General features: G+C 33.9%; 2 protein-coding genes across 4 annotated transcripts in view; one reads left to right on the top strand and one right to left on the bottom strand.

The window, feature by feature from the left end:
* Window positions 1–17,297, bottom strand: part of LOC123527224 (nuclear pore complex protein DDB_G0274915-like) — a 34,736-nt gene extending 17,439 nt beyond the window's left edge. Inside the window, exons 1-10 of one of the 3 annotated variants that reach the window (XM_053523252.1) lie at window positions 16,656–17,297; window positions 9,367–9,558; window positions 5,802–5,891; window positions 4,936–4,998; window positions 4,243–4,371; window positions 3,395–3,518; window positions 2,491–2,621; window positions 1,910–2,003; window positions 1,091–1,210; window positions 22–139 (exon numbers count right to left, since the gene is read on the bottom strand). In XM_053523252.1, the coding sequence (XP_053379227.1) occupies window positions 22–139; window positions 1,091–1,210; window positions 1,910–2,003; window positions 2,491–2,621; window positions 3,395–3,518; window positions 4,243–4,371; window positions 4,936–4,998; window positions 5,802–5,891; window positions 9,367–9,558; window positions 16,656–16,945 (1,351 nt within the window). In that variant the 5' untranslated portion in view covers window positions 16,946–17,297. The remainder of the gene's footprint in view (window positions 1–21; window positions 140–1,090; window positions 1,211–1,909; window positions 2,004–2,490; window positions 2,622–3,394; window positions 3,519–4,242; window positions 4,372–4,935; window positions 4,999–5,801; window positions 5,892–9,366; window positions 9,559–16,655) is intronic. The other 2 variants (XM_053523251.1, XM_053523253.1) reach the window with 2 other exon arrangements.
* A 207-nt stretch (window positions 17,298–17,504) lies between these two features.
* The window catches only part of LOC123527225 (condensin complex subunit 1-like), a 44,048-nt gene continuing 40,177 nt past the window's right edge, over window positions 17,505–21,375 (top strand). The window contains exon 1 of the mRNA XM_053523256.1: window positions 17,505–17,629. The gene's annotated coding sequence lies outside the window, so the exon portion shown is untranslated. The remainder of the gene's footprint in view (window positions 17,630–21,375) is intronic.

A 21,375-nucleotide genomic window follows, 5' to 3' on the forward strand; every position in this document is an offset into this window, starting at 1 on the left:
AAACAAATGCAGGGAACCAACCTTCTTTCTTAGAAAATGACTCATCTAAGTCTTTCAGCATTTGTTTCACTCTCTGGTTCTCGGCTTCCCTGTCAGCATCATAATCATCTAATGTTGCCACGACATTAGCATACTGCGCCTGAAATACGCAAAAATATGTATAATTTAAAGATACCAGCTGACATAAAGAGCTTAGAACAATACAACCTCTGATAATGAGGACTCTCATGAAAAGAACTATTACGAAAGTAACCTCTCTACCAGAACAACCTCTGTATGAGGGCTTCAGAAACCATCACAGATATCAGTGTGATATAAAATCATGCACTACCATACTTCAAACTACCAAACTCACTGTATTTAAACATTGTACTATAATTGTAAAACACAATACAGTATAAAGAAATTAATGTTTCATACATTAGAAATGATTTACTGGTCACCAGAAGTTATTTTTACTGGTCAACAGAAGTAATTGTACAATGATAAAGGTCAGTCCATATTATTCTTAATGTTACTTTGTTCAGTATAAACAGGCAAGGATAGAACTGATATAAAATTCATTGCACCTTGTCACCTACAGAATCTAAAACATAAATGTAAAGAACTTTTTTGTTGGTTCCTCTTGTAATGTAAACAAACTCTTACATAAAAAGAAGCACTATTTTTTTACCATGTTGAAATAATACTGTATTTAGTGTTCTGAAAAAAACAAGTACAATGTAATTACGAAATTATTGTTGCCCCCCCCCCCCCGTGATGTATAATATAAACTCAGTAAATGAACTTTGTTCTGTTTTCTCCTTTTCCCTTTTAGTTTTTTAAAACCGTTTACAGCAACCACATAGTACAGTATGCTATGCACATTTACTTTCTTAGCAAAACCAAATCTGGCAGGATGCCAATTCATTAGCAATATAAGCAGTTGTACAGCTATCGAGTCACTGATATCTCACCAAGGCAATTAAGAGAAGTTGGCCTGAAAAGCTTTTAAACTGAATTTTTAACATTGCTCCAGATTTCACTGGATAAACAGAAATTACCAGAATGTCTGGCAAAAAGCTTGTATTGAGGTAAAACATAGGTTTACCTTTTTGAAGCTTGCAGGTGAACTCAGTCCAGAGTATATACTGGCGGTTTTCTTCATAGACGGCATCTTCGGTAGCACAGGAGGTTTTGATGGTTCAACTGTCTTCATGGACTGACTTGTCTATAAAACACATTAAGAGATGTGATTCAAACAACTTATCTATATATATGTGAAATTAACAAATGACAGAAGAAAGTTTCAAAATTCTTTCAAGAGATAGTATCATAATTTGTTGCGTTTTCGTCATGTAAATGTGAATTTAAATATCCCACAGTGCTGTCATTAATCGTATAAAGCACAGGAGGTGTGGGTAATCAATAGCTCAATGAGCAAAGGGGTGTGCAGCGTTTTGATGTGGCACTGAATGCCATATAAATTTGGCACTGACTGCCATATAAACATGTGACAGTGACTGCCATATAAATATCAGCACTGACTGCCATGTAAATATGTGGCACTGACTGCCATATAAATATGTGGCCCTGACTGCCATATAAACAAGTGGGACCGACTTCCCCAGTGGCACTGACTTCCACACAAACATGTAACAATGACCGCCATATAAACATGTAGCACTGACTGCCATATAAATGTGGCACTGGATGCCATATAAAAATGTTGCATTGGCTGTCAACAGAGAAATGACCTTAACCACTCGGCCACAGAGACCCCTTATCTTAATTGTTTCAAATGGTTTTAGGGCTGTTCTTTTCAGTAAATTTCAGTTACATGTATACAGACACTACTGTCCAGTTGACTAATGGGAGTGTTTACGATGATTTGAAAAAGATATGATTAAAACATTGTGCTCATCCGTACCTTCTCTGCTTCTTCTCCTTTCTTCGAGATTGAGGTTGAGTGACCATTGGTCATCTGTGGAGACTTTTCTTTCACTTGCGGGATAGCTGATGTCCTGTTTTCCATTAGAAAAAAAAAATAAAACCAAAACTCAATCATGCTCCAATTAACAGCTTTGTGCATATGAACAGAAATGAAGGTAAGAAAATAGCTGTCAAATTTTCTATTTATCCCTATAGCATGGCAACTGTTCATAATGCCAGTGTTTTGCTGAACTTGTAGAGACAGATATTCCATAGATGACAAGAAGTTCAAGACATTATCAAATTGTTGTGTGAAAATTTTGATTCTGATTTAATTATTGATTACACTTTAGAAAATTAATTGCATTGGTTATATTCAACCCTATTCAAATTATACTTTTTATCTTGTCAGAACTTATGTCTACTCATTCATACACTCTGGCACATTTTGTTTGCATGTTGACTTATTATTAATTTGGTCAGAAAGAAAACCTAAATTTCGGATTACTTGACCTTAAAAATTGGACAGGTAATCCTAAACACACAAATTCTCTTTCTGGGCTTATACAAAAATCTTACTTTGCAGTGTTATCAATGTTATACTGTACATCCAGGTGTGTGAGCTTGGGAGGTTCTTTTTTCTGAGACTTAGCAACATAGCTGTCATTCTCCTTTTCATGAAAACTAGACTCCGCCTTTCTTTTGGACTTCTGGAGGAAAAATGTTTTTTACATATCAATCATTCATTTTATTGCTCAAACCTTGTTTTCTTTAGGTAACACTGTAAAAGGATGTGAAATTAATAATTCATCAAGTTTTACATACCTGTTAACAACAAGAGCTGTCGTAGGACAGCAACGCTCAACTATTCGAGAGCCTTGTCAATTGAATGAATATAAAAGTCGAAAAAGGGGCATAATTTTGTAAAAAAAATAGAGTTATGGGTCCTGTCCAATGTAATTCAGTTTATCACAGTAAGTAAGTGTGTGAAGTTTCAATCCATCCCCACAAGTGTGTACTGAGATACCTGCTTACATACAAAATCTTAACCAAATCGGGACACCGATGCTGGCACACAGATAAGTCCAATAGCTGTATCTATTCTTTGAATATAAAAATAAAATAACTTCAGTTTGCTGATAAGAAGAAGCATCTCTCTACTGCTTTTAACATGCAGGAAAATTTGTCAGTTGTAAAACAGAAGGAATTTAACTGTAACTATATATGATCAAACATTGTTTAAAATATAAAATTTGGGTCCAGTATACCTGTAACAACAGAATTTATGATAACAGTTTAGACTAAGCCGCTTCTCACAGTGTTTTTAATATTGTGATCAGACAGGGGAGCCTGAATGTGAGTTTACTGATGTCTGTATATGGAGCCAGAATGTCTGTTACACACCTGATTTTCTATAAACCTCTGACTGGAACTAAGACTGCTCAAAATAGAGTTATTTCTACCCCCATGATGTGTTACTCACCTGATTTTCTATAAACCTCTGACTGGAACTAAGACTGCTCAAAATAGAGTTATTTCTACCCTCATGATGATGTTGTTTTGAACTGTTCATATTGTTCCACTCCTCTATATCCTCCTGTCTTGGCCTGAAACACAATCATTTTTATTAAGATTTACGTACTTACCTAAAGAACAATAATACAATTAGTTTTTTGAGGATCTAAATACTTACCTGGGAAACAATTAATCCTAATTGGGATTTATGTACTTGCATGAAAAACAATAAATTTTTATTGGGATTTATGTACTTGCATTGAAAACACAATTCATTTTTATTGGGATTAACGTACATGTACTTGCATGAAAAACAATTTTTTATTGGGATATATATACACCTGGAAAACAACTTTTATTGCAATAATACAATGACCAATTTTTCTTGGGATTAATACCATTAATTTTATCAGGATTTAGATGCTTCTCTGAAGTATAAGGCAATAATAACATACAAGTGTTTCTGTATGGTATGCAAAGACTTTGTATCTACTTCACAGCATACAAGTGAGGTTCAGAATGGCTACCTTTAATCTGTCTTTTCTCTTATCAATTACAAAATTGTCATAAAATATGAAGGCTATTTGCATACACAATGCTATGTACTCATATAGTGTTGGAATACGCAACAAGTATGTCAAGTAGGTTATCCAGACAGATGTTATTGTTCAGCATGGGCAGATGTACTCTGACCTAATTTACAATCATTTTCCTACAGAGGCACAACAATGGTTATAGAACATATCATATCACATCTTTACTGAATTACAACTTATATAGATATGAGACTGAGACAGACTAACAGAATAAAATTACCTTGACGGCCTTTTTAAACCCGGTGTATCAAGCCTCATACTGAAGTCAGCATTAGAAAGATCAGGGAAGTTTTCAGGCATTGAAGGCATCGATGATGTGGATGCATTAGAATGTTGACTCTCCTGTCGCCTAAAAATATATATATACAAGACAGTGTGTCAAACAAATATGTCTGTATTTTGTAAACTGTAAAAAAAATTACTTTCATTTTTTTTCCCCTCCCTTAATACAATAGAATCTACACTAAGAGTAACAGCTAGAGCAGAACCATCAGTGAGCAGGAAAATCGTTATCTCCACTTTCTCTGAACCAGAATTTTGTCCTTTTTGTTGAGCTTAACGCCACTCACTCAACTCAATTAAGGTCATATGGTGACTCCAGTTTTAATGGAGAAGGATGACCCCAGGTGTCACTCAAGACATAATTTCAGACAGAAGCTGGAACCTTTATAGAACTAATAAGCATCCGCAAGCAGGCTGGATGGCTTCCTCCTGCAAGGACCAAGGCAGGACTTGAACCCCTATTGGGCAAGTAATTTGAAGTCTACAACCTTTCATCAGGCAGGCAGACTCCTTCAACAAAACAATAAAGGCAGAGTATTAAACCTGAAAGAAAATGTATTGTAGTTAACAAATCAATTCAACAATTCAAAACAATAATTTCCTCGAACAATTTTACAAATTTTGGTACTACCTTCTTTTAGCCTGCTGCTGGGGCGGCTCTGTGTGCTCTTCAAATGTATTTATAGATCTTTTTCTGAAATATATGGACATACACTAAACATCTATGTCTTGAAAAGATAAAGAATATAGGATATCCTACAACTCATACGGCCCCAGGAGTATAACTATGCCAAAATACAACAAAGAGGGGCATGAACCTTTATTTTTTACATCTCAATAACTTGTATATACTATAGTTACAATTCAGTATATGCATTGACTTGGAGAGCCTAATTGCATGCAAAACTGCCAGATAGATTTTCTAAGTCCAAGAAAGGAGGTATTTTTTTTTTAATATAAATTAAATCATGGAACTTGATGCCACAATGTTGTGTTAAAACCTGAAAGATCAGTATAGTACCTGCAATGGTTAAAAACATTGTATTCTACTCTTTGAAAAACATTAACCAAAGTTTCGAACTTAAAAAGGGACATAATTCTTGAAATATTCCAAGCAGAGTCATGTGTCTTGTCAAACTTATGTACACTGCCACTATGAGAAAGTACAACAAGTTTCAATTGAAAGTCTTAAGCAATAAAGAAGATATTGGACTTTATTAAAACTTCCACCAAAATTTCTAAGTTAAAAAGGACTGAAGTAGCTGCATTTTCAAAACACATTCTAGCATAAAACTGCTGTTTCTGTCACTTTTTGACTTTTGGGGGTAAACGCGTTAACAGAGAGATTCTCACGTTCATGTGCTGTTAAAAACACCTTTTTATATATGCAAGTTCCCTGGCATAGCGTAAATGTATCACTGCCCTAAAACAGATAATTTAAAAGGAAACGATGTCAACATGATGAACTAATGCAGACAGTATAAGTGAAAATTTTACCTTCTTTCTTTTAGTGCAGATATGACAGCATATGTGTCCGGAGTACCCCTGTCTTCTTGTATTGATGAATTACACCTCATATGATACAGACTGGAAAGTACAGCAATAAAATAAATTCATCGCTTAGGCCAGAGTTTTTTTATCTTTCGTTTTACGGGAGATTTTTGAAAAATGAGCAGGGGGAGGAGGAAATAAAAATAAAAATAAAAAGCTTGAAAGTGAGCATCTCGGAAAAAAAATAAAAATAAAATAGAATTTTTTTAAGATTTTTTTTATTTTGATGAACTTTCGTTTCAAGTTTTGTTTACTTGCGTTTGTGTCCAATATTTAATATTGTGATGTATTGTTATGTTTTAAGACTATAAAAGCCATTTATACAGGATGAACATTGAATAAAATTTTCATGCATGCTTGTGAATAAACTGCTTCAGGCGCTGTAACTCACACTGGCAAGTCTTTAAAATTCAGAAAGCTTGTTTTACTTAATTTAAGTGGAAGACAAAAATTATTTTATCTGTTACAACAGCCACAGTAAATTTCAGTGACAGCAAGTAGAGACTAAACACGTCTGGTATAAAGTGGCTTAATTAGTAGTGTAGTAATTTTGGTGGTTTGGTTTGCTTGCATCTTCTGCTGTGTAACCTCTGCTTTTTATACATAATATTTACTTATTGTATCTTTCACCAATATCATCTTTAATGAGCTAACTTTACAGTTTATGCCAGCTCATAATATACTGGATTTTATCAGCAAAATAAAGTATTTAATAACTTTGAATAACAGTCACAGTGCAGAGGGCAAGATTTTTTTTTCAGTGATGAAAAACGAAAGATAATCTAGCAAAAAGTAATCTGAAAATTTACCTCATTTAACTCTGTGATTTGCACCTTTTTATAATACACTTAGTGCAAGTACTGAAGTTGCTTCTGTAATTTGCACCTTTTTATACTACACTAAGTTCAAGTACTGAAGTTGCATCACTTTTTGTCAAAATATTGTCTCCAATAAAAAGTATTCTTTAATATTCTTTATACACTTATGAATTCTATCGAAGTTACAAAAGAAATGGACCATCTGTCTGAAATTTTGCCAACACTACCAGCTGCTTTATGCCAGACAGTCCCAAGCCTGTGTAAAGTGTGAGGGGTCACCATTGAAATAAAAATGTAAAAACAATCTGCTGTTACAAACATTTATTTGTTCTGCAAACAACTAATGTTTTGAATAAAATTTAATGTCAAAGCACCTTTGATACTGTATTACCTTTCTATGGCAAACTTGTAAGTTGAATCTATTGAAAACAAAATGTAAGACAATCTTTAGACAATTTAATACTTTTAATACTGTCACTTTTATGAAAGGAGTATTATGTACAATAGTATTATTTCCAGAAAAATATATATTTTGAAAAGTATCTAAAAAATTTGGACACAATCATTGTCCATCCACCCGTGTAGAAAGAGAGAAAAAAAACGTTAAAGATTATCGGTAATTATTCAGTGATAAACTAAGTAATGTTGACCTTGTTTTCATGATCAATTTACACCCCCTCTAAGAGCTAAAAAAAGTGTGTCAGTATCTTGACATCTGAAGCGGAGATCAAAGCAGTATTTTTGCTCGAGATTGTCATGGCATTACGTCATGTTTTCGCGCCATGTGACACATCACTGTCTGATCGTACCGCATCGGTTCTTAAAATTGCTGAGAAATAGAAATCAATAAAAAATTTCTTCTTTAATTTGTTATCAAAAGCGAATGTGCTATATCCCGTATAAAAGGTAAATGTCTCAAATGATAGTTATTATAGTGGATATCCTACCTCTGTGACCTATTTGCCCTCAAGGAATTTACATTATTGTTTGACAAGAAAAACTTTTAAATTGTTGGTCAAAAAATACATGTACAAAGATTCATTTAAAACTTATTAAAAACCGCAGTGACATCACATTGCTTTATTTCAAAATCGCATTTCTACTTACGTTCACGAGGTCACGTAACCTATTCTGCCGCACTAACAGAAATCTGTTTGCCAAAAATCGTCTTACTCCATGTATTGTAATCGCAGCCGCTTTTTCATTATTTAAGATTTTTTTATTCTGTTTTTTGTACTTTCTGGTCAAAAGTCTGAATTTTAAGCCCATAGTATTCATCATTTATTTACTTTTAGAAAGAAATAAGTAACTAAGATCGCGCTGTTTGAATTTTTACAAATGATTATATGAAAATTCGACCGTTTTTATAGAATTTTGCCTACATTTCTGTCGATATCTTATTAAAATCATTATAGAATTCAAAAAGTATTATTTCTCAAGGGGTGTTGAAAACTTGAAGCGAAAATATTAAAAAATGAATGCACTACGCACGGTTTTTGTGTACGTGTCGATGTAAATTAGATGTTACGATAGGTCACACGTGCTTGTGGAATGGAAAATTACCGGCATGACGTTTTGATATCTTTATCTGTTTCCAGTCAATCCAGGTAGCGACTGAACCATCTCAAAGTTTGTTGACGTTTTGTAGATGTAATTTCTGAATTTTGGTAAAGTAAGGACGTAATAAAAAACCACTCGCCCGATCGGTCGAGTACACAGTGAGGTCCACTCGTCCTACTCAGACTTAACTCGCCAATGCGAGCTTTTACACCCTGTTAATGCCGATAAATGTACGGCAAAACACGATATTTTGCACGCGTTAAACTCCCTTCCTGTGAAATTACGTCCAGGTGAAAATACACTAATTTTATTTTCTTTGGGGCTGTAAACAACCAACCGGCGGAAAAAATAAAATAAAACTCGGGAAAATGAATTTTAATTTTATTCCACTTTTGCAATATTTAGGACCGGCGCTCCCGTAAAACGAAAAATAGAAAAACTCTGGCCTTATTATCACTTGCCTGTATCATACAAATGTACACGTCAAGAATATTTTAAAACCACAGGCATTCCAGGCGTTTGCCTGTCCCCCAAAATCTGCCAAGCTTATGACTTTCTGACAAAAATTCTAAAATTATGAAATAGTTTGGTTGAATGATTTGTCATGTTTTCATGACTTAACATACTGTCACATAGAGACTACCATAGCAAGACATAATTCAATAAAACATCCATTTTCTGTTTCATGCAATAAACTAAATTAAAATAAGATAGTATAAATAAATCACAGACTTATTCCTTGAAAAAAATCCTTGAAAATCCCTTTAAGGGTCAAAGCTTCATTTCAGTGGGAATAACACATCTTTTCTTTCTTTTTTTTCACAATTTCACGCGCCGACAGAATTCTTTAAAGATTCATTTTTTTAGTTTTTAACCTTTAGCCTGCTGGCAGCAAGTGATTTTGTCTTTGCAACCAGTGCAGACAAAGAAATGTCTGCATGTCTGTGCAGGCTGATCATGGTCTGCACTGCTCCCTATTAGAAATTTAGCAGGGTAAAGTCTAGAGATGTTCTCGGCACTCATCTAGGTGTTACACCAGGCATTAGCAGCAAATATGCAGCAAATATACACAGTTAAGCTGATTGGAAAAAGATACAAATTAATTTACTTAACTATAAACACCATAGTCATACCTAGGGCTGGCAACTTTCCCAATAACAGGTGGAGCTATTTTCACAGTACTTGATTTATTCAACATCGAAGAATTTCTTTCTGAAAGTGACAGCCTCCTTGTTTTGCTTAATCTCACATGTGGCAATGACCCTGCTGCAACAGTTGGTGACTTTGCAGTCGTCCCAATACCAAAACTATGTCGCCTCTGCTCACTGAAATAAATATTAACTTTGGTGTCAGCTTAGTTAAGTTTAAATAAAATTTTAAACAAAATTTATTTTGCTTTTTAGGTCAGTAGTGTATAATTTTCCTGATTCAAACTAAAAATGGTTAGAAAGTGGACAGGATAATTTTTTAATTGGAAGTGGCTAGGGGTCCGGAATATACATGTACTATTATGTACTGTAATACTAGTATATAAGGAAATTGCTGGTAAAAGTTAAGACTACACTAATTTATAGAACTTTGTCATAAAGTTAACGTTTTTACAGTTTCTTTTTTAAATATTTCATTGGCAATGGCTATGGGTCCAGTATTTTATCTATAATAATTAACTCTCACTTGGGTTCGAGGCATATCGAATAGTTATTTATACGAAATTTGAACACAGCGATTTCCAGTAGTCACTGTTGCAGTAAAACGAATTCAACAAGTCATGAGCACAATCCATGCCCTGAATACTTAAAAGAAAATATGAGCCGTGTCATGAGAAAACCAACATAATAGCTTTGCGACCAGCATGGATCCAGACCAGCCTGCGCATCTGCGCAGTCTGGTCAGGATCCATGCTGTTCACTAACAGTTTCTCTAATTGCAAAAGGCTTTGAAAGCAAACAGCATGGATCCAGACCAGCCTGCGCATTATTATTTTAATCAGTCCTGAGAAAAACAAGAATTTGATAAAAGCTTCCGATTACGGCGTACAAATCACTGTTTTTCCCAGGATTAAAGAATCATAAATACTCCTGTTTCCTGTCACAATTTAAAATGACAAGAAAAATACGAGAGAGAATTTTTGAAATCATCTCCCATTTTTAAAGATAAGATACAGTCTCCTATTTGTAAATACTGTTCTCAGTATTCATAAATATTGATTACCAGACCTCTAGACTGCCTTGTACGGGTTGTCTAGAGGTCCAGTTATCGGACCTCTAGACTTCGGGTCTAAAGGTCCGGTTATAGGACCCCTAGCCACTGCCTTTTAAATCTGTTTACTGAACACCAACAAAGTATTAAAGACAAATTCATTTTTTCTAATTTACTGTCACTTTCTGTGACAAAAATAACTTAACTGAAATTCTTGCACATTTTTGACACCTGCATCAGAAACTGGGTTATACCTGTTTGACAACTTTTTCTTTTCGGTATCAAAGGAACATGTTTATTCTACATGATGTCACTGCTTTAATACAAATATTTTTGTTAACAAAACATAAAGTTACTAAATCATAGATTTTGCCATTGAAATAACACCACCAGTTTTCATAATTAAGGCACTGTTACTTTTACAAGAGATCTATGCGTTTTAAGTTACACTGAATTTTATAGCGAGCAGTGTTCTGCCGAGGATCAAAAATGGTGGGGACACATGTCCCCTTGGTATGAAATGTGTGGGGACATTTTCAAAATCTTGGGGACAACAACTTTGACCATATGTCATTGAAATAAATCAGTAACATTACTACAATTGAAGTCCAACCATCGGTACCCTTTAAATCAACCCTCCTGAAATTTGGAGACGCTTCTTTTTGGCTTCATATGAATATTCTGCATCCTTTGTGGTTTGATTTTGTGGTGTACAGTCTAATCTGTCTTAAGCAGCCAGCCAGGAGAAACAAAATTAATGTTATATAAATTTAATAGTATTTTGATGAAAGAAATCAGAAATATTATAATACTACTTAAAGATCAAGTATTATCTTTAACTGAGATCAAACTGTGAACAACAAAACTGACATGAGGTGACACGCTAATTGCCGATAATTACTGGCCATTTGATCGTAACAAAAAGAGGACTCACGCGAAACTTAGCAATCACGTGTTTCTCAAAAATCGGGTATCTTTGGCAATTCGCACATAAAATTGATTTTGGAAGAAGCATGGCTGCTGAAAATGGTCAAATATCATAGTCGGGAGGCAATCCCGGTGGCCGCTGACCACGGATGGGAGGTGACCACTGAATAAAGCGATGTAATAGAGGAAAATCCGTTGTGGGAGTCACAAAATGACCGCTGAACGGAGGTGACCGCTGATCATAGGTGACCTTTTAGGCTTTAGTACAGGTTAGACAGTATTTTCAGTTTTGGAGACAATTAAGCAGTCAACGGACTCGCTTTCAATTTCACCTGCTGAGACAGTGGAGAATGGTAAACAATAGTGGATGGAGAACGGTAAACAACATCGGGGTTTGTGTGATCTATGGGGCTGTTTATTAAGCGACATGAAGTACTAGGCCATGAATCATTAGACTGAATGTTTTTCTTGTTTGCAGATACAGAAACATAACTAAAAATGTTCATTGTTTCTTCACTGACAGATCAAAGTGACGTTTTTTTTCAGGAAACTCTTCTATTCTGATGTGGAAGAAATACGAACAATTAGTACTCAGTTCCGGTTGTTCCACACGCACATTCGTTCCCAAAATTTTGGTAATGCAACAACTAATGCTTCTAGACCAATTTTAGCGTGACAATTGTAATTTTTACACCAGATTCTCATGATATCATGGCCTCGGCAGTACACTGGCGAGCTCGATAATAGACCTTTACGGTAACGCAAGTATACTTCCACTGGTGCCACCAGTCTGGTGGTGGATTTAAAAACTTCCGTGCCAGAAACTAACAAGTCACCATCTAGCAGACATGAAGTAGTTCTCTCCACAGTGAATACAGAACTTTATTCGATTGCTGAAAATTATTCATCACCCAAAAATCATGCAAGACAGGTTTCCATGTAGTTTTCTTTTAAAAGATAAAACATTGGACAGAAACGCAAGACTTTGGTCAGTTATCTCCCTTTCATACTCTCTGATGAAGCTAAGATATTGATCATCATGTCTGTTGATTTAATTATGCCTTTAGCTAAATTTTCTATAAACACACATGTATCTTAATTTTGACATTTCAGACATTTAATTTAACAAATATGCAAGATATCTGATATCTTACAGACAAAACAGCGATCAAGTCAGAGGATTCCAAATTATGGGACCAACTTACAATTTTAATATCTTGGACTGTACATAATCCAATAAGGGAGACAATTTGAAACTCACTTAAGTCCCTCATTGGAAAATATTCTCATTAATAAGCCTTAAGCAAATACAAGAAGTCTGAAGAACACTGCAAATAATGATGTCACCGTGACATTGGCCTCGGTAAATTTTGCAAAGTATGATAGATCTATTCTCTTTCATAGGTATGCTGACACTAAATCTAAACTTAAGTTTTCACAGTGAATAGGTTTTCGCAAAGGAAGTGTCTAGCCGTCCAGTAACCGGACGCCTAGCCTGCGTTCTAGACGTCCGGACGTCCGGTAATTGATTTCTTAATGAATAAGTAATGATTTTATATAATTTTTAATGTTGTTTACTTAAGATATCAATATTTATCCGATTTTTTAGCCGATAAAACTATTGAGATTGTGTTTGTATAAAAATCTGTTGATATTCTATATTTAGAAATGATAAAACATTGATCACAGAACGTCCATGTTATTTTGTAAAAAGTGATGTTTTTCTAACGGCCTAAACATAATTGTTAAAACACAAATTTATATATATTTTTGAAGAATGGAAATCTATAAAACAAGCAATTCATTAATTCATTTTGACTATTATTTCGAAATAAAATAGATTAATTATGAATGCTTAACTACAGTTTTTCTAAGTTTTGAACATCACACTGCCGCTATTGAAATTAAATGTTATTTAAAACAGTTATTCACTAAAAAAATATTTGAATATTAAAATATGAAAATTGTATTTCAAAAATGTTTTAATTTTGAAAATCCAGTGAAAAAAAAATGTTAAAATTTAAAAATTCCATTCCAATAATAGCCACCAGATGCACAGATTCAGGGGTTTTTTGGCCGTTTTTATAGCCGTTATTGGGCTATATTCCCAATGCCAAAAAGTACGTTTTTTTCCCAAAATGAGTGCAAAAATTCCCAATCTATATTCAGAAAAAAATTTCATCAAAATTGGATTAATATTGACCAAATTATGGACAATTTTGAAATGGAAGTATGTTAAAGAAGTTGTACAATATGAAACAAGTGTATGAGAAAGTGCTTAAACACATCCTTACTATATCCTATGAGACTAAATAATTCCCAATTTGGAACATTTATGCGTCAAAATTCCCAATTTTGTGCGTATAGGCTATGTTCCCAAAACAGCAAGAAAAAACCCTGAGATTTTAATGAGTGACATCACGGCAATCTCGCCATTATTGATTTTGGCAAACTTTCGTTTTATCGCCTGAATAATGCAGTGACTTATTGTAAATCTTTAGTATGTATTCACACAAAATTTTTTTTGCAGATACCGTATAACCCCGTATTAATGCCCCCCCCCCCCCCCCTCTAATTAACGCCCCCCCCCAAGTTTTTTTGGGAAAATAAAAAATCTTACCTTCAAAAATTGGTCCTCAGAGATCCAACACAATAATATCCAGATAATAACAATTCCATAACAATACAAATGAATTTAAAAAAAAGACAACACTTTATTAACACAAACTTTTAAACACGTCAACAGGCATGGCACAAATAAATCTACTGTGTGTAAGCACTGAATATGCTACGTGTAGGTAAATCCACATAAACAACTGGGCTATAAACGCTACAGTATTGATCGAATTTAACTCGGATCATGTCACTCAGCGCGCGACTTTACACAGTTTCCCAGTACGATGATGTATCGGGTTAATATGTCAGTGCATGAATTGGGATGAATAGGGGGCGTTTATACGAGTTACTGACATTGTTTGGATCAAATTTTTCATAAAATGCAACGCCCCCGGGGGCGTTTAAAGGGGGTTATACGGTAAGTATCGATATCTTTTAGTAAATAACATTAAAACTATTGACCATACCGACATTATAGGATAAATCCCGTTAATTTCCGTAAATAGGCTCAGGAGGGCTGGCGAGATTAACCCATATAAAGACTGTGTACAATATTAGCAATTATATTTGACAGAAGATAAGAATTTGGAAAGTTCTTTCATTCTCACAATGAAAATATTATTTTACGACCTTGGCAACAAAATTTTTGCAAAAATCATTTGTTAACCTTAAAAAATGTGAAAAATTTCACACCTTCAGTGCAGAGCCACGGAAGCTGCAGTATAGAATAAAAGACAAAATTTCAAAAAATAAAGTAAACTTTAAGGATATTTTTACTACATCTTAATTACAATAATGTTTTATGATAATTTGCAATACTTTTTTATTCATTTTCTTTGTTTAAGCCTTGAAAAAGGGATAATCTTAAATACTACCGCTATATAGCGTAATGGCTGATACCCTCCCTCAGGTCAGAGACCACCAATTCAAAAAAGTACAGGGAACTTACTGGGAATGAGGTAAGTGTATACCTGGGAATAAGGAAACGTCTGTGCGTTCTGATTGGTCAGCCATGTAAACAAACCCAGGAAGTGATTATTTTTTCAAAATTGATATTTTTTTACTGCATTTACAGTACTTTATTATACATTTTGACAAAATTTGCTACATTTTATTTGTATTAAAAAAAAGTTTTATCAAACGAATTTCTCCCGCCATGATGAAAACAGAGGGTCATCTCATTCACACGAAAATTACTTAAATAAAGTATCACTATTCATATGTTTTTCGTCCGATATTTTGGTAGAACTAAGATAGTTCTTGAAGAACTTGTAATTAGATATACATGTTTCGATGTATGGAAGGCCGTACACGCCATAATGTCATAAGTTAAGTCTATAGGAAAATCATAGGTGGTCTCTAACCCTCACCGTAAAACCGGGAACGGGTGTTTACTGGTGGGTTATATCGGAAAATGGGATTTATCCTATAATGTCGATATCGAGAATATAAAATCATTACAAAATCTATTACCGGACGGCTAGAACGCAGGCTAGGCGTCTGGTTACCGCACATCTAGACACTTCCTTTCGCAAATTTTTTGGTATCTTTTGAGTAGTGAAGTTTCTTTGAAATATATTTTTAAAAATTAAATCCGATATCATTGAGTAGAGACCGTACCATAGCTCTTCGCATACTTTGATTTTTCAAAATAAAGTGATTTTTACAAGTGCACCGGTTACGATAAAAATGTAAACAACGGACTCTGTCTATGAAACTTTGAAATGAATGAATGACAGTCGATCCCAGTCATAATACTGATTGACAGTGAATGCTAATGACTCCATGTGTTGCAGAAAGGTATTTAGTTTGTAACTGTAATTTCCCATCAATTGAAATCCTCTCAAAACTGGTAAAATAATTACTTATATTTGGACAAATCTCATCGTCTTTGCCGTTCGGCAGCTGCAAAAAGGGCAAATATAAAAGATTCAGTGTAAGTAATATTTCACCGGTACTGCCAGTTAGTAAGTTCATACTCTGAACAACACGTCAGAGAAATTTGGGCAGATTTGACCAATTATGACGTTGGCAGCATTAGATTATATTTTTTCTTTACACAAAAATTGCCGTTAGGTAACAAAGCGAATACGCCGATAATCCGGAGTTCACCGATTATTGTTCCAGTTCACGCAATGTAATCCAGCAATTGAACTGCATAGCTATTAGCTACTGCTGTTATAGGGAAGTGGTAGAGTGTCTGCCTTAGGGGTGAGAGGTCCTGGGTTCGAGTCCCAGTTAGAGCTTAACTATATAGATTCTGCTAAAGCATAGTTTTGCTATTAATAGACTGTTCCAGATGTTCTAAATTTTTAGCACACAGTATCATGGATCAGTATTCAGCAATCCAGATCAAAGTTGAATGTTAAATCAAATGCACCCAATTAGAAAATATTGACTATATTATGTCCCTTTGATGTTTATGCTCTCCATGTTCAAGAAGAGTTACATTTCCTTGATCACAAAATTTTCGTTATCATGAAAATATTAAATGCTCATAACTCCGCACTTCTGGTTAAAATATTGTCTATATTTCTGTTTTTGAGAAATATATGGACATTTCTCTTCATTTCAAAGCTTTTTAACTCCAAACCTATGATTTGAAAAACTTAGGTACTATCTCTACATTGAGCTCGTTTTGAGGCTTTGCCTTATTTCATATTATAAAAATCAGTCTTACCCATATCTATTCTGTAGTTTTGGTTCCAAACCAAGAGCTCTTTTAATCTGTGGCATAAAAGGCGATGACAATAACGGTCCAGTTCCAGATGGCGCATTTTTACTGGAAGTCCCAAGCCCGTGCATGGCACCATTTTGGTTCGTTATAAAAGAGCTGTTTATATCATGTCTACGTCTTGTCACCATTGGTGAAGATGGTAAAATAGGCACTGTCGAGTTCAGTTTGGATTTTGAATTACTGCGACTGGCACGATCGCGGCTCATGCGACTCGAGTTCTGTCCCCACATCATAAAAATATTTCGTGGGAAATCAGGACAACAAATATATAAATTGTTTCAGCTTTGCATTTTACAAACTGTACATGTCTTTTTTTATTATGACTATAGCGGAAAGTAGTTCTTGCAGTTTATTTAGCGAAAACCCTCGTTTTTCATTCGTAAATTATTTGGTTTCGTTTTGCTCTCAGTAATCTCTTTTCCTCGTTCAAAAATTTTGAAAGGAACGTTAGAACCAAAGATTGTCAAGACGACTTATATAATGCTTTGAATGTAAAAAATAATTAGCAATTGGAATTTGGTTTTAATTATTTGAGACTAAAATCAGATTTCTGTTTAACAAATAATTCTTTTGCATTTTATATTAAATCCAAATTTGACCCGAATATTTCCTGGTTAAATTATTGGCCTATTTTAAGTACGGAAATATAACAAAGTGATACTTGAAAAATTTTTATACCATACATTAAACTAAATTAATTCTTGGCTAACAGTTTTTTTTAATATTAAATAAAGACAACACCTACATTTTTTAAATTTTATTTTATTTTTGAAAACGGAACGCAGTAAATATAATGTTATGTTTTGATTGGCTGAGAGTAAAGAGAATTGGCGCTCCGTTTTGAAAGGAGGAAGTGCCTGATTATCAACAAAAACAAACCTTTGTAATACATAATTTACAATTTATTATGATCTGAAGTAAGTGTTGTACTAAATTTTGATTGATTTAAAGGGAATTTAACTGATGTCAAAGTATTTGCACGGTCTTTAACATGCTGAGGAAATTTAGTTCACCCACATTCACACAAATTATTTGTCCTCGTCGCGAATTTTACAGACACTACGACCTCAACTTGGCTCAAGACATTTCGTCACCAAGCCACTTCGAGGACTGTATGGTGCGAAAGACATTTGAAGCATAGCGATATCACAACATGATCAAGGGAGACAACACTTCTGAAGTGTCATGACAAAGTGTTGCATGTCATGATCTTGGTTTTGTGTTGTTGTCTTACCAGGTTGGAGACATCCCCTGGATAATTTGAGAGACATTGATCAGGTCGGCATGACGTCACATCCGGAGCAGTCGATTATGCAAATTACCTTGGAGGTGAAAGCAGGACCTCGCAATTCGTAGCGAATTAACTAGCGGTGTGGGTTGTAATGTTTTTATTTTCAAATAAAACAAACCAAGAGGCATCTTTTTTATTATATGCTTACCCAATGGTACAATCTATATATTTTTCCAAAAAGAAGTAGGTATTTTTTGTGATAATTGATTTTGTGGCATCTTAAAACGGTCTGGAAAAAGTGACAGATTATGTATTGTCAGCTCTTTGGCGCTACGGATCAGTTATGATTAGCTTATTCAACATTTTCTCTGTTTGCATTATATTACATATTAAAATAAACTAAATATCTGAAAACATAACATTTTTTTTATTCAACTTCTTTGCTTAAAATCGTAGCAGTTGTTTATTTCATCTTTCAGAGAATCTTTCAAGTGTCTTGAAAAAGAGTTATTGTTTGTTTGTTTTCTCAAGAAAGAACAGATAAAATAAATAAGTAAATCAATTTTCTGATTTTTTATGTCTTTTTAAAATAAGCTGATTTTCTAAATGTTTTAATGCTCTGAAATAAAATATTTTATATTGTTGCCATTTCCTGAAATATACTTTGTGCGATATATTTCATTTAGTTTATGTAAAATGCTATAATTAAGTATGAAAGTCATTTAAATAAGTTAAAAACTTATTATATATGTAATCTTATTGCAGTCATTTTTAGCTCATCTGATTTTTTGAAAAAAAATGATGAGTTATTGTCATCACTTGAGCGGTTGTCGGCGTCGGCGTCGGCGTCGGCGTCGGCGTCGGCGTCTGCGTCGGCGTTGCCTGGTTAAGTTTTATGTTTAGGTCAGCTTTTCTCCTAAACTATCAAAGCTATTGCTTTGAAACTTGGAATACTTGTTCACCATCATAAGCTGACCCTGTATAGCAAGAACATAACTCCATCTTGCTTTTTGCAAGATTTATGGCCCCTTTTGTACTTAGAAAATATCAGATTTCTTGGTTAAGTTTTATGTTTAGGTCAACTTTTCTCCTAAACTATCAAAGCTATTGCTTTGAAACTTGGAATACTTGTTCACCATCATAAGCAGACCCTGTACATCAAGAAACATAACTCCATCTTCCTTTTTGCAAGATTTATTGCCCCTTTTGGACTTAGAAAATCAGTTTTCTTGGTTAAGTTTTATGTTTAGGTCAGCTTTTATCCTAAACTATCAAAGCTATTGCTTTAAAACTTGCAACACTTGTTCACCATCATAAGTTGACCCTGTACAGCAAGAAACATAACTCTGTCCTGCTTTTTGCAAGATTTATGGCCCCTTTTGGACTTAGAAAATATCAGATTTCTTGGTTAAGTTTTATGTTTAGGTCAACTTTTTCTCTTAAACTATCAAAGCTATTGCTTTGAAACTTGCAACACTTGTTCACCATCATAAGCTGACCCTGTACAGCAAGCAACATAACTCCATCCTGCTTTTTGCAATAATTATTGCCCCTTTTGGACTTAGAAAATAATTTTCTTGGTTGAGTATTATGTTTAAGTCAACTTTTCTCATAAACTATCAAAGCTATTGCTTTAAAACTTGCAACAGTTTTTCACCATCATAAGTGGACACTGTACATCAAGAAACATAACTCTATCCTGCTTTTTGCAAGAATGATGGCCCTTTTTAGACTTAGAAAATCATGGGTAGGACAATATTTCTATTACACAAAAAAAATCAGATGAGCGTCAGCACCCGCAAGGCGGTGCTCTTGTTTTATTTTATATTTATTTATTTTATTTATTTATTCTTTTTTATTTTTTTTTTTGAAGAAATGTCCTTCCAGCCAAAAATTAGTTTGGTGAATTGATTTTAAAATTTCAAATGAACTATATGTGTATTGATCAAGGTTTTTTTTCTATGTAGGAGCTCTATTAATCCCTTAGTCAGTTAACACTCAAATAACAATAATGTACATCTTCCAAATATCATAAGACCCTGAAGGCATACATCAAACGGATAAAACAGGAAATTACCATAAGGCCCCGAAGGGGTACATGAGAGGGATGAAACAAACAGGAAATCAATCTATTAATTAGTGATAGTCATTAAGAATTGGTTAAAACTGATTATCATTAATATACCACATACTGATTGGTTTCCATAGTGATCTATAACTTATGGCTTGAATGAATGCTTTAATTTTATTATATGTGGAAGCAGTCAATCGTGACAGTCTAACAATTAACAAAAAAATATGGATTTTAAGGTATGGCTAAAATTATTTTAGACGAAGGCGTGCAAATTATCATTCACAGTTTTAAATAATTGACAATTTAATACAAAACAGAGATAAGCATTTTTCAGTATTTTCGTATTTAAGGAAGTCATCAGTTTATTGATACGTCCTGGCTTTTCGTAGAAAAGAAACTAGCATGCAGTTATTACATTGTATTATAATTATCATTTTATCTCCACGTGTAACACAGTAGCTCTAGCTGTCATATTACATTTAAAACAATTTTTAATATATAAAAAAACCTTTGTGTTATAAATGCAGTTAAAGATCTTCTATTTTGATCCTGATACGCTTCGAGGGAGAAAAAAATCCCTTATCCAGTATTAACGCATTATGTACTATTATGCTTTAAATTATGACACCTTTTATTAAATCTCATACCAATCAGAATTTAGGTAAGAGGTGTTGATTTAATTAAATTTGGCGTTACTGAATCACTTTTGACACCACAGTATAAGCTATCTGGCTTTCAGAACTGTTTTAATGGTAGGCTACAAAATAGAACGAGAAAAGTGAAACGAATGGAAAAACATAATTAGATGAGCTAGATTTTCTGTTTTATTTATTTGTAAAGACCTCCGATTTTTTAAATTATAATTTTCATTCAGTCCGTCACAAATATGAGATCTTGTAGCTTACACGGATTAATGATGAATATCACGTCTGAAACCTAAAAAAGAAAGATTTCTTTCTCGGGAGTGATTTCTCGAACATCATGCTACATTATAAATTCACTGACTTCTTAATATTGCCCAAAATTTTACTTTAAATAAAGAAAAATAACCAGCACTAAGGAAACATTAAACGCTTTTCAATTACAATTTAGCGTTTGCTGTCACCTCCGCTTGTTGCTATGCAACGCGATACGCTGAAGTGCCCGGATATCCGACCTGATCAATTCTCTCGATCTAAACATTGTCTCTTGTTCGAAAGACAAAATGTCTTTCGATCGAAAGACTCAAGTTAGCTTAAGCAATGAAAGTCATTGAAAGAGTACCCCAAACGGAAAAAATAATTAACAATACACTAACAAAACACTAACAAAACATCAACAAAACATATTTTGATATTTTGTTAGAATGTTTTGTTAGT

Source organism: Mercenaria mercenaria, chromosome 14 (genome assembly GCF_021730395.1).
Source record: "Mercenaria mercenaria strain notata chromosome 14, MADL_Memer_1, whole genome shotgun sequence".
Lineage (NCBI taxonomy): Eukaryota > Metazoa > Mollusca > Bivalvia > Venerida > Veneridae > Mercenaria > Mercenaria mercenaria.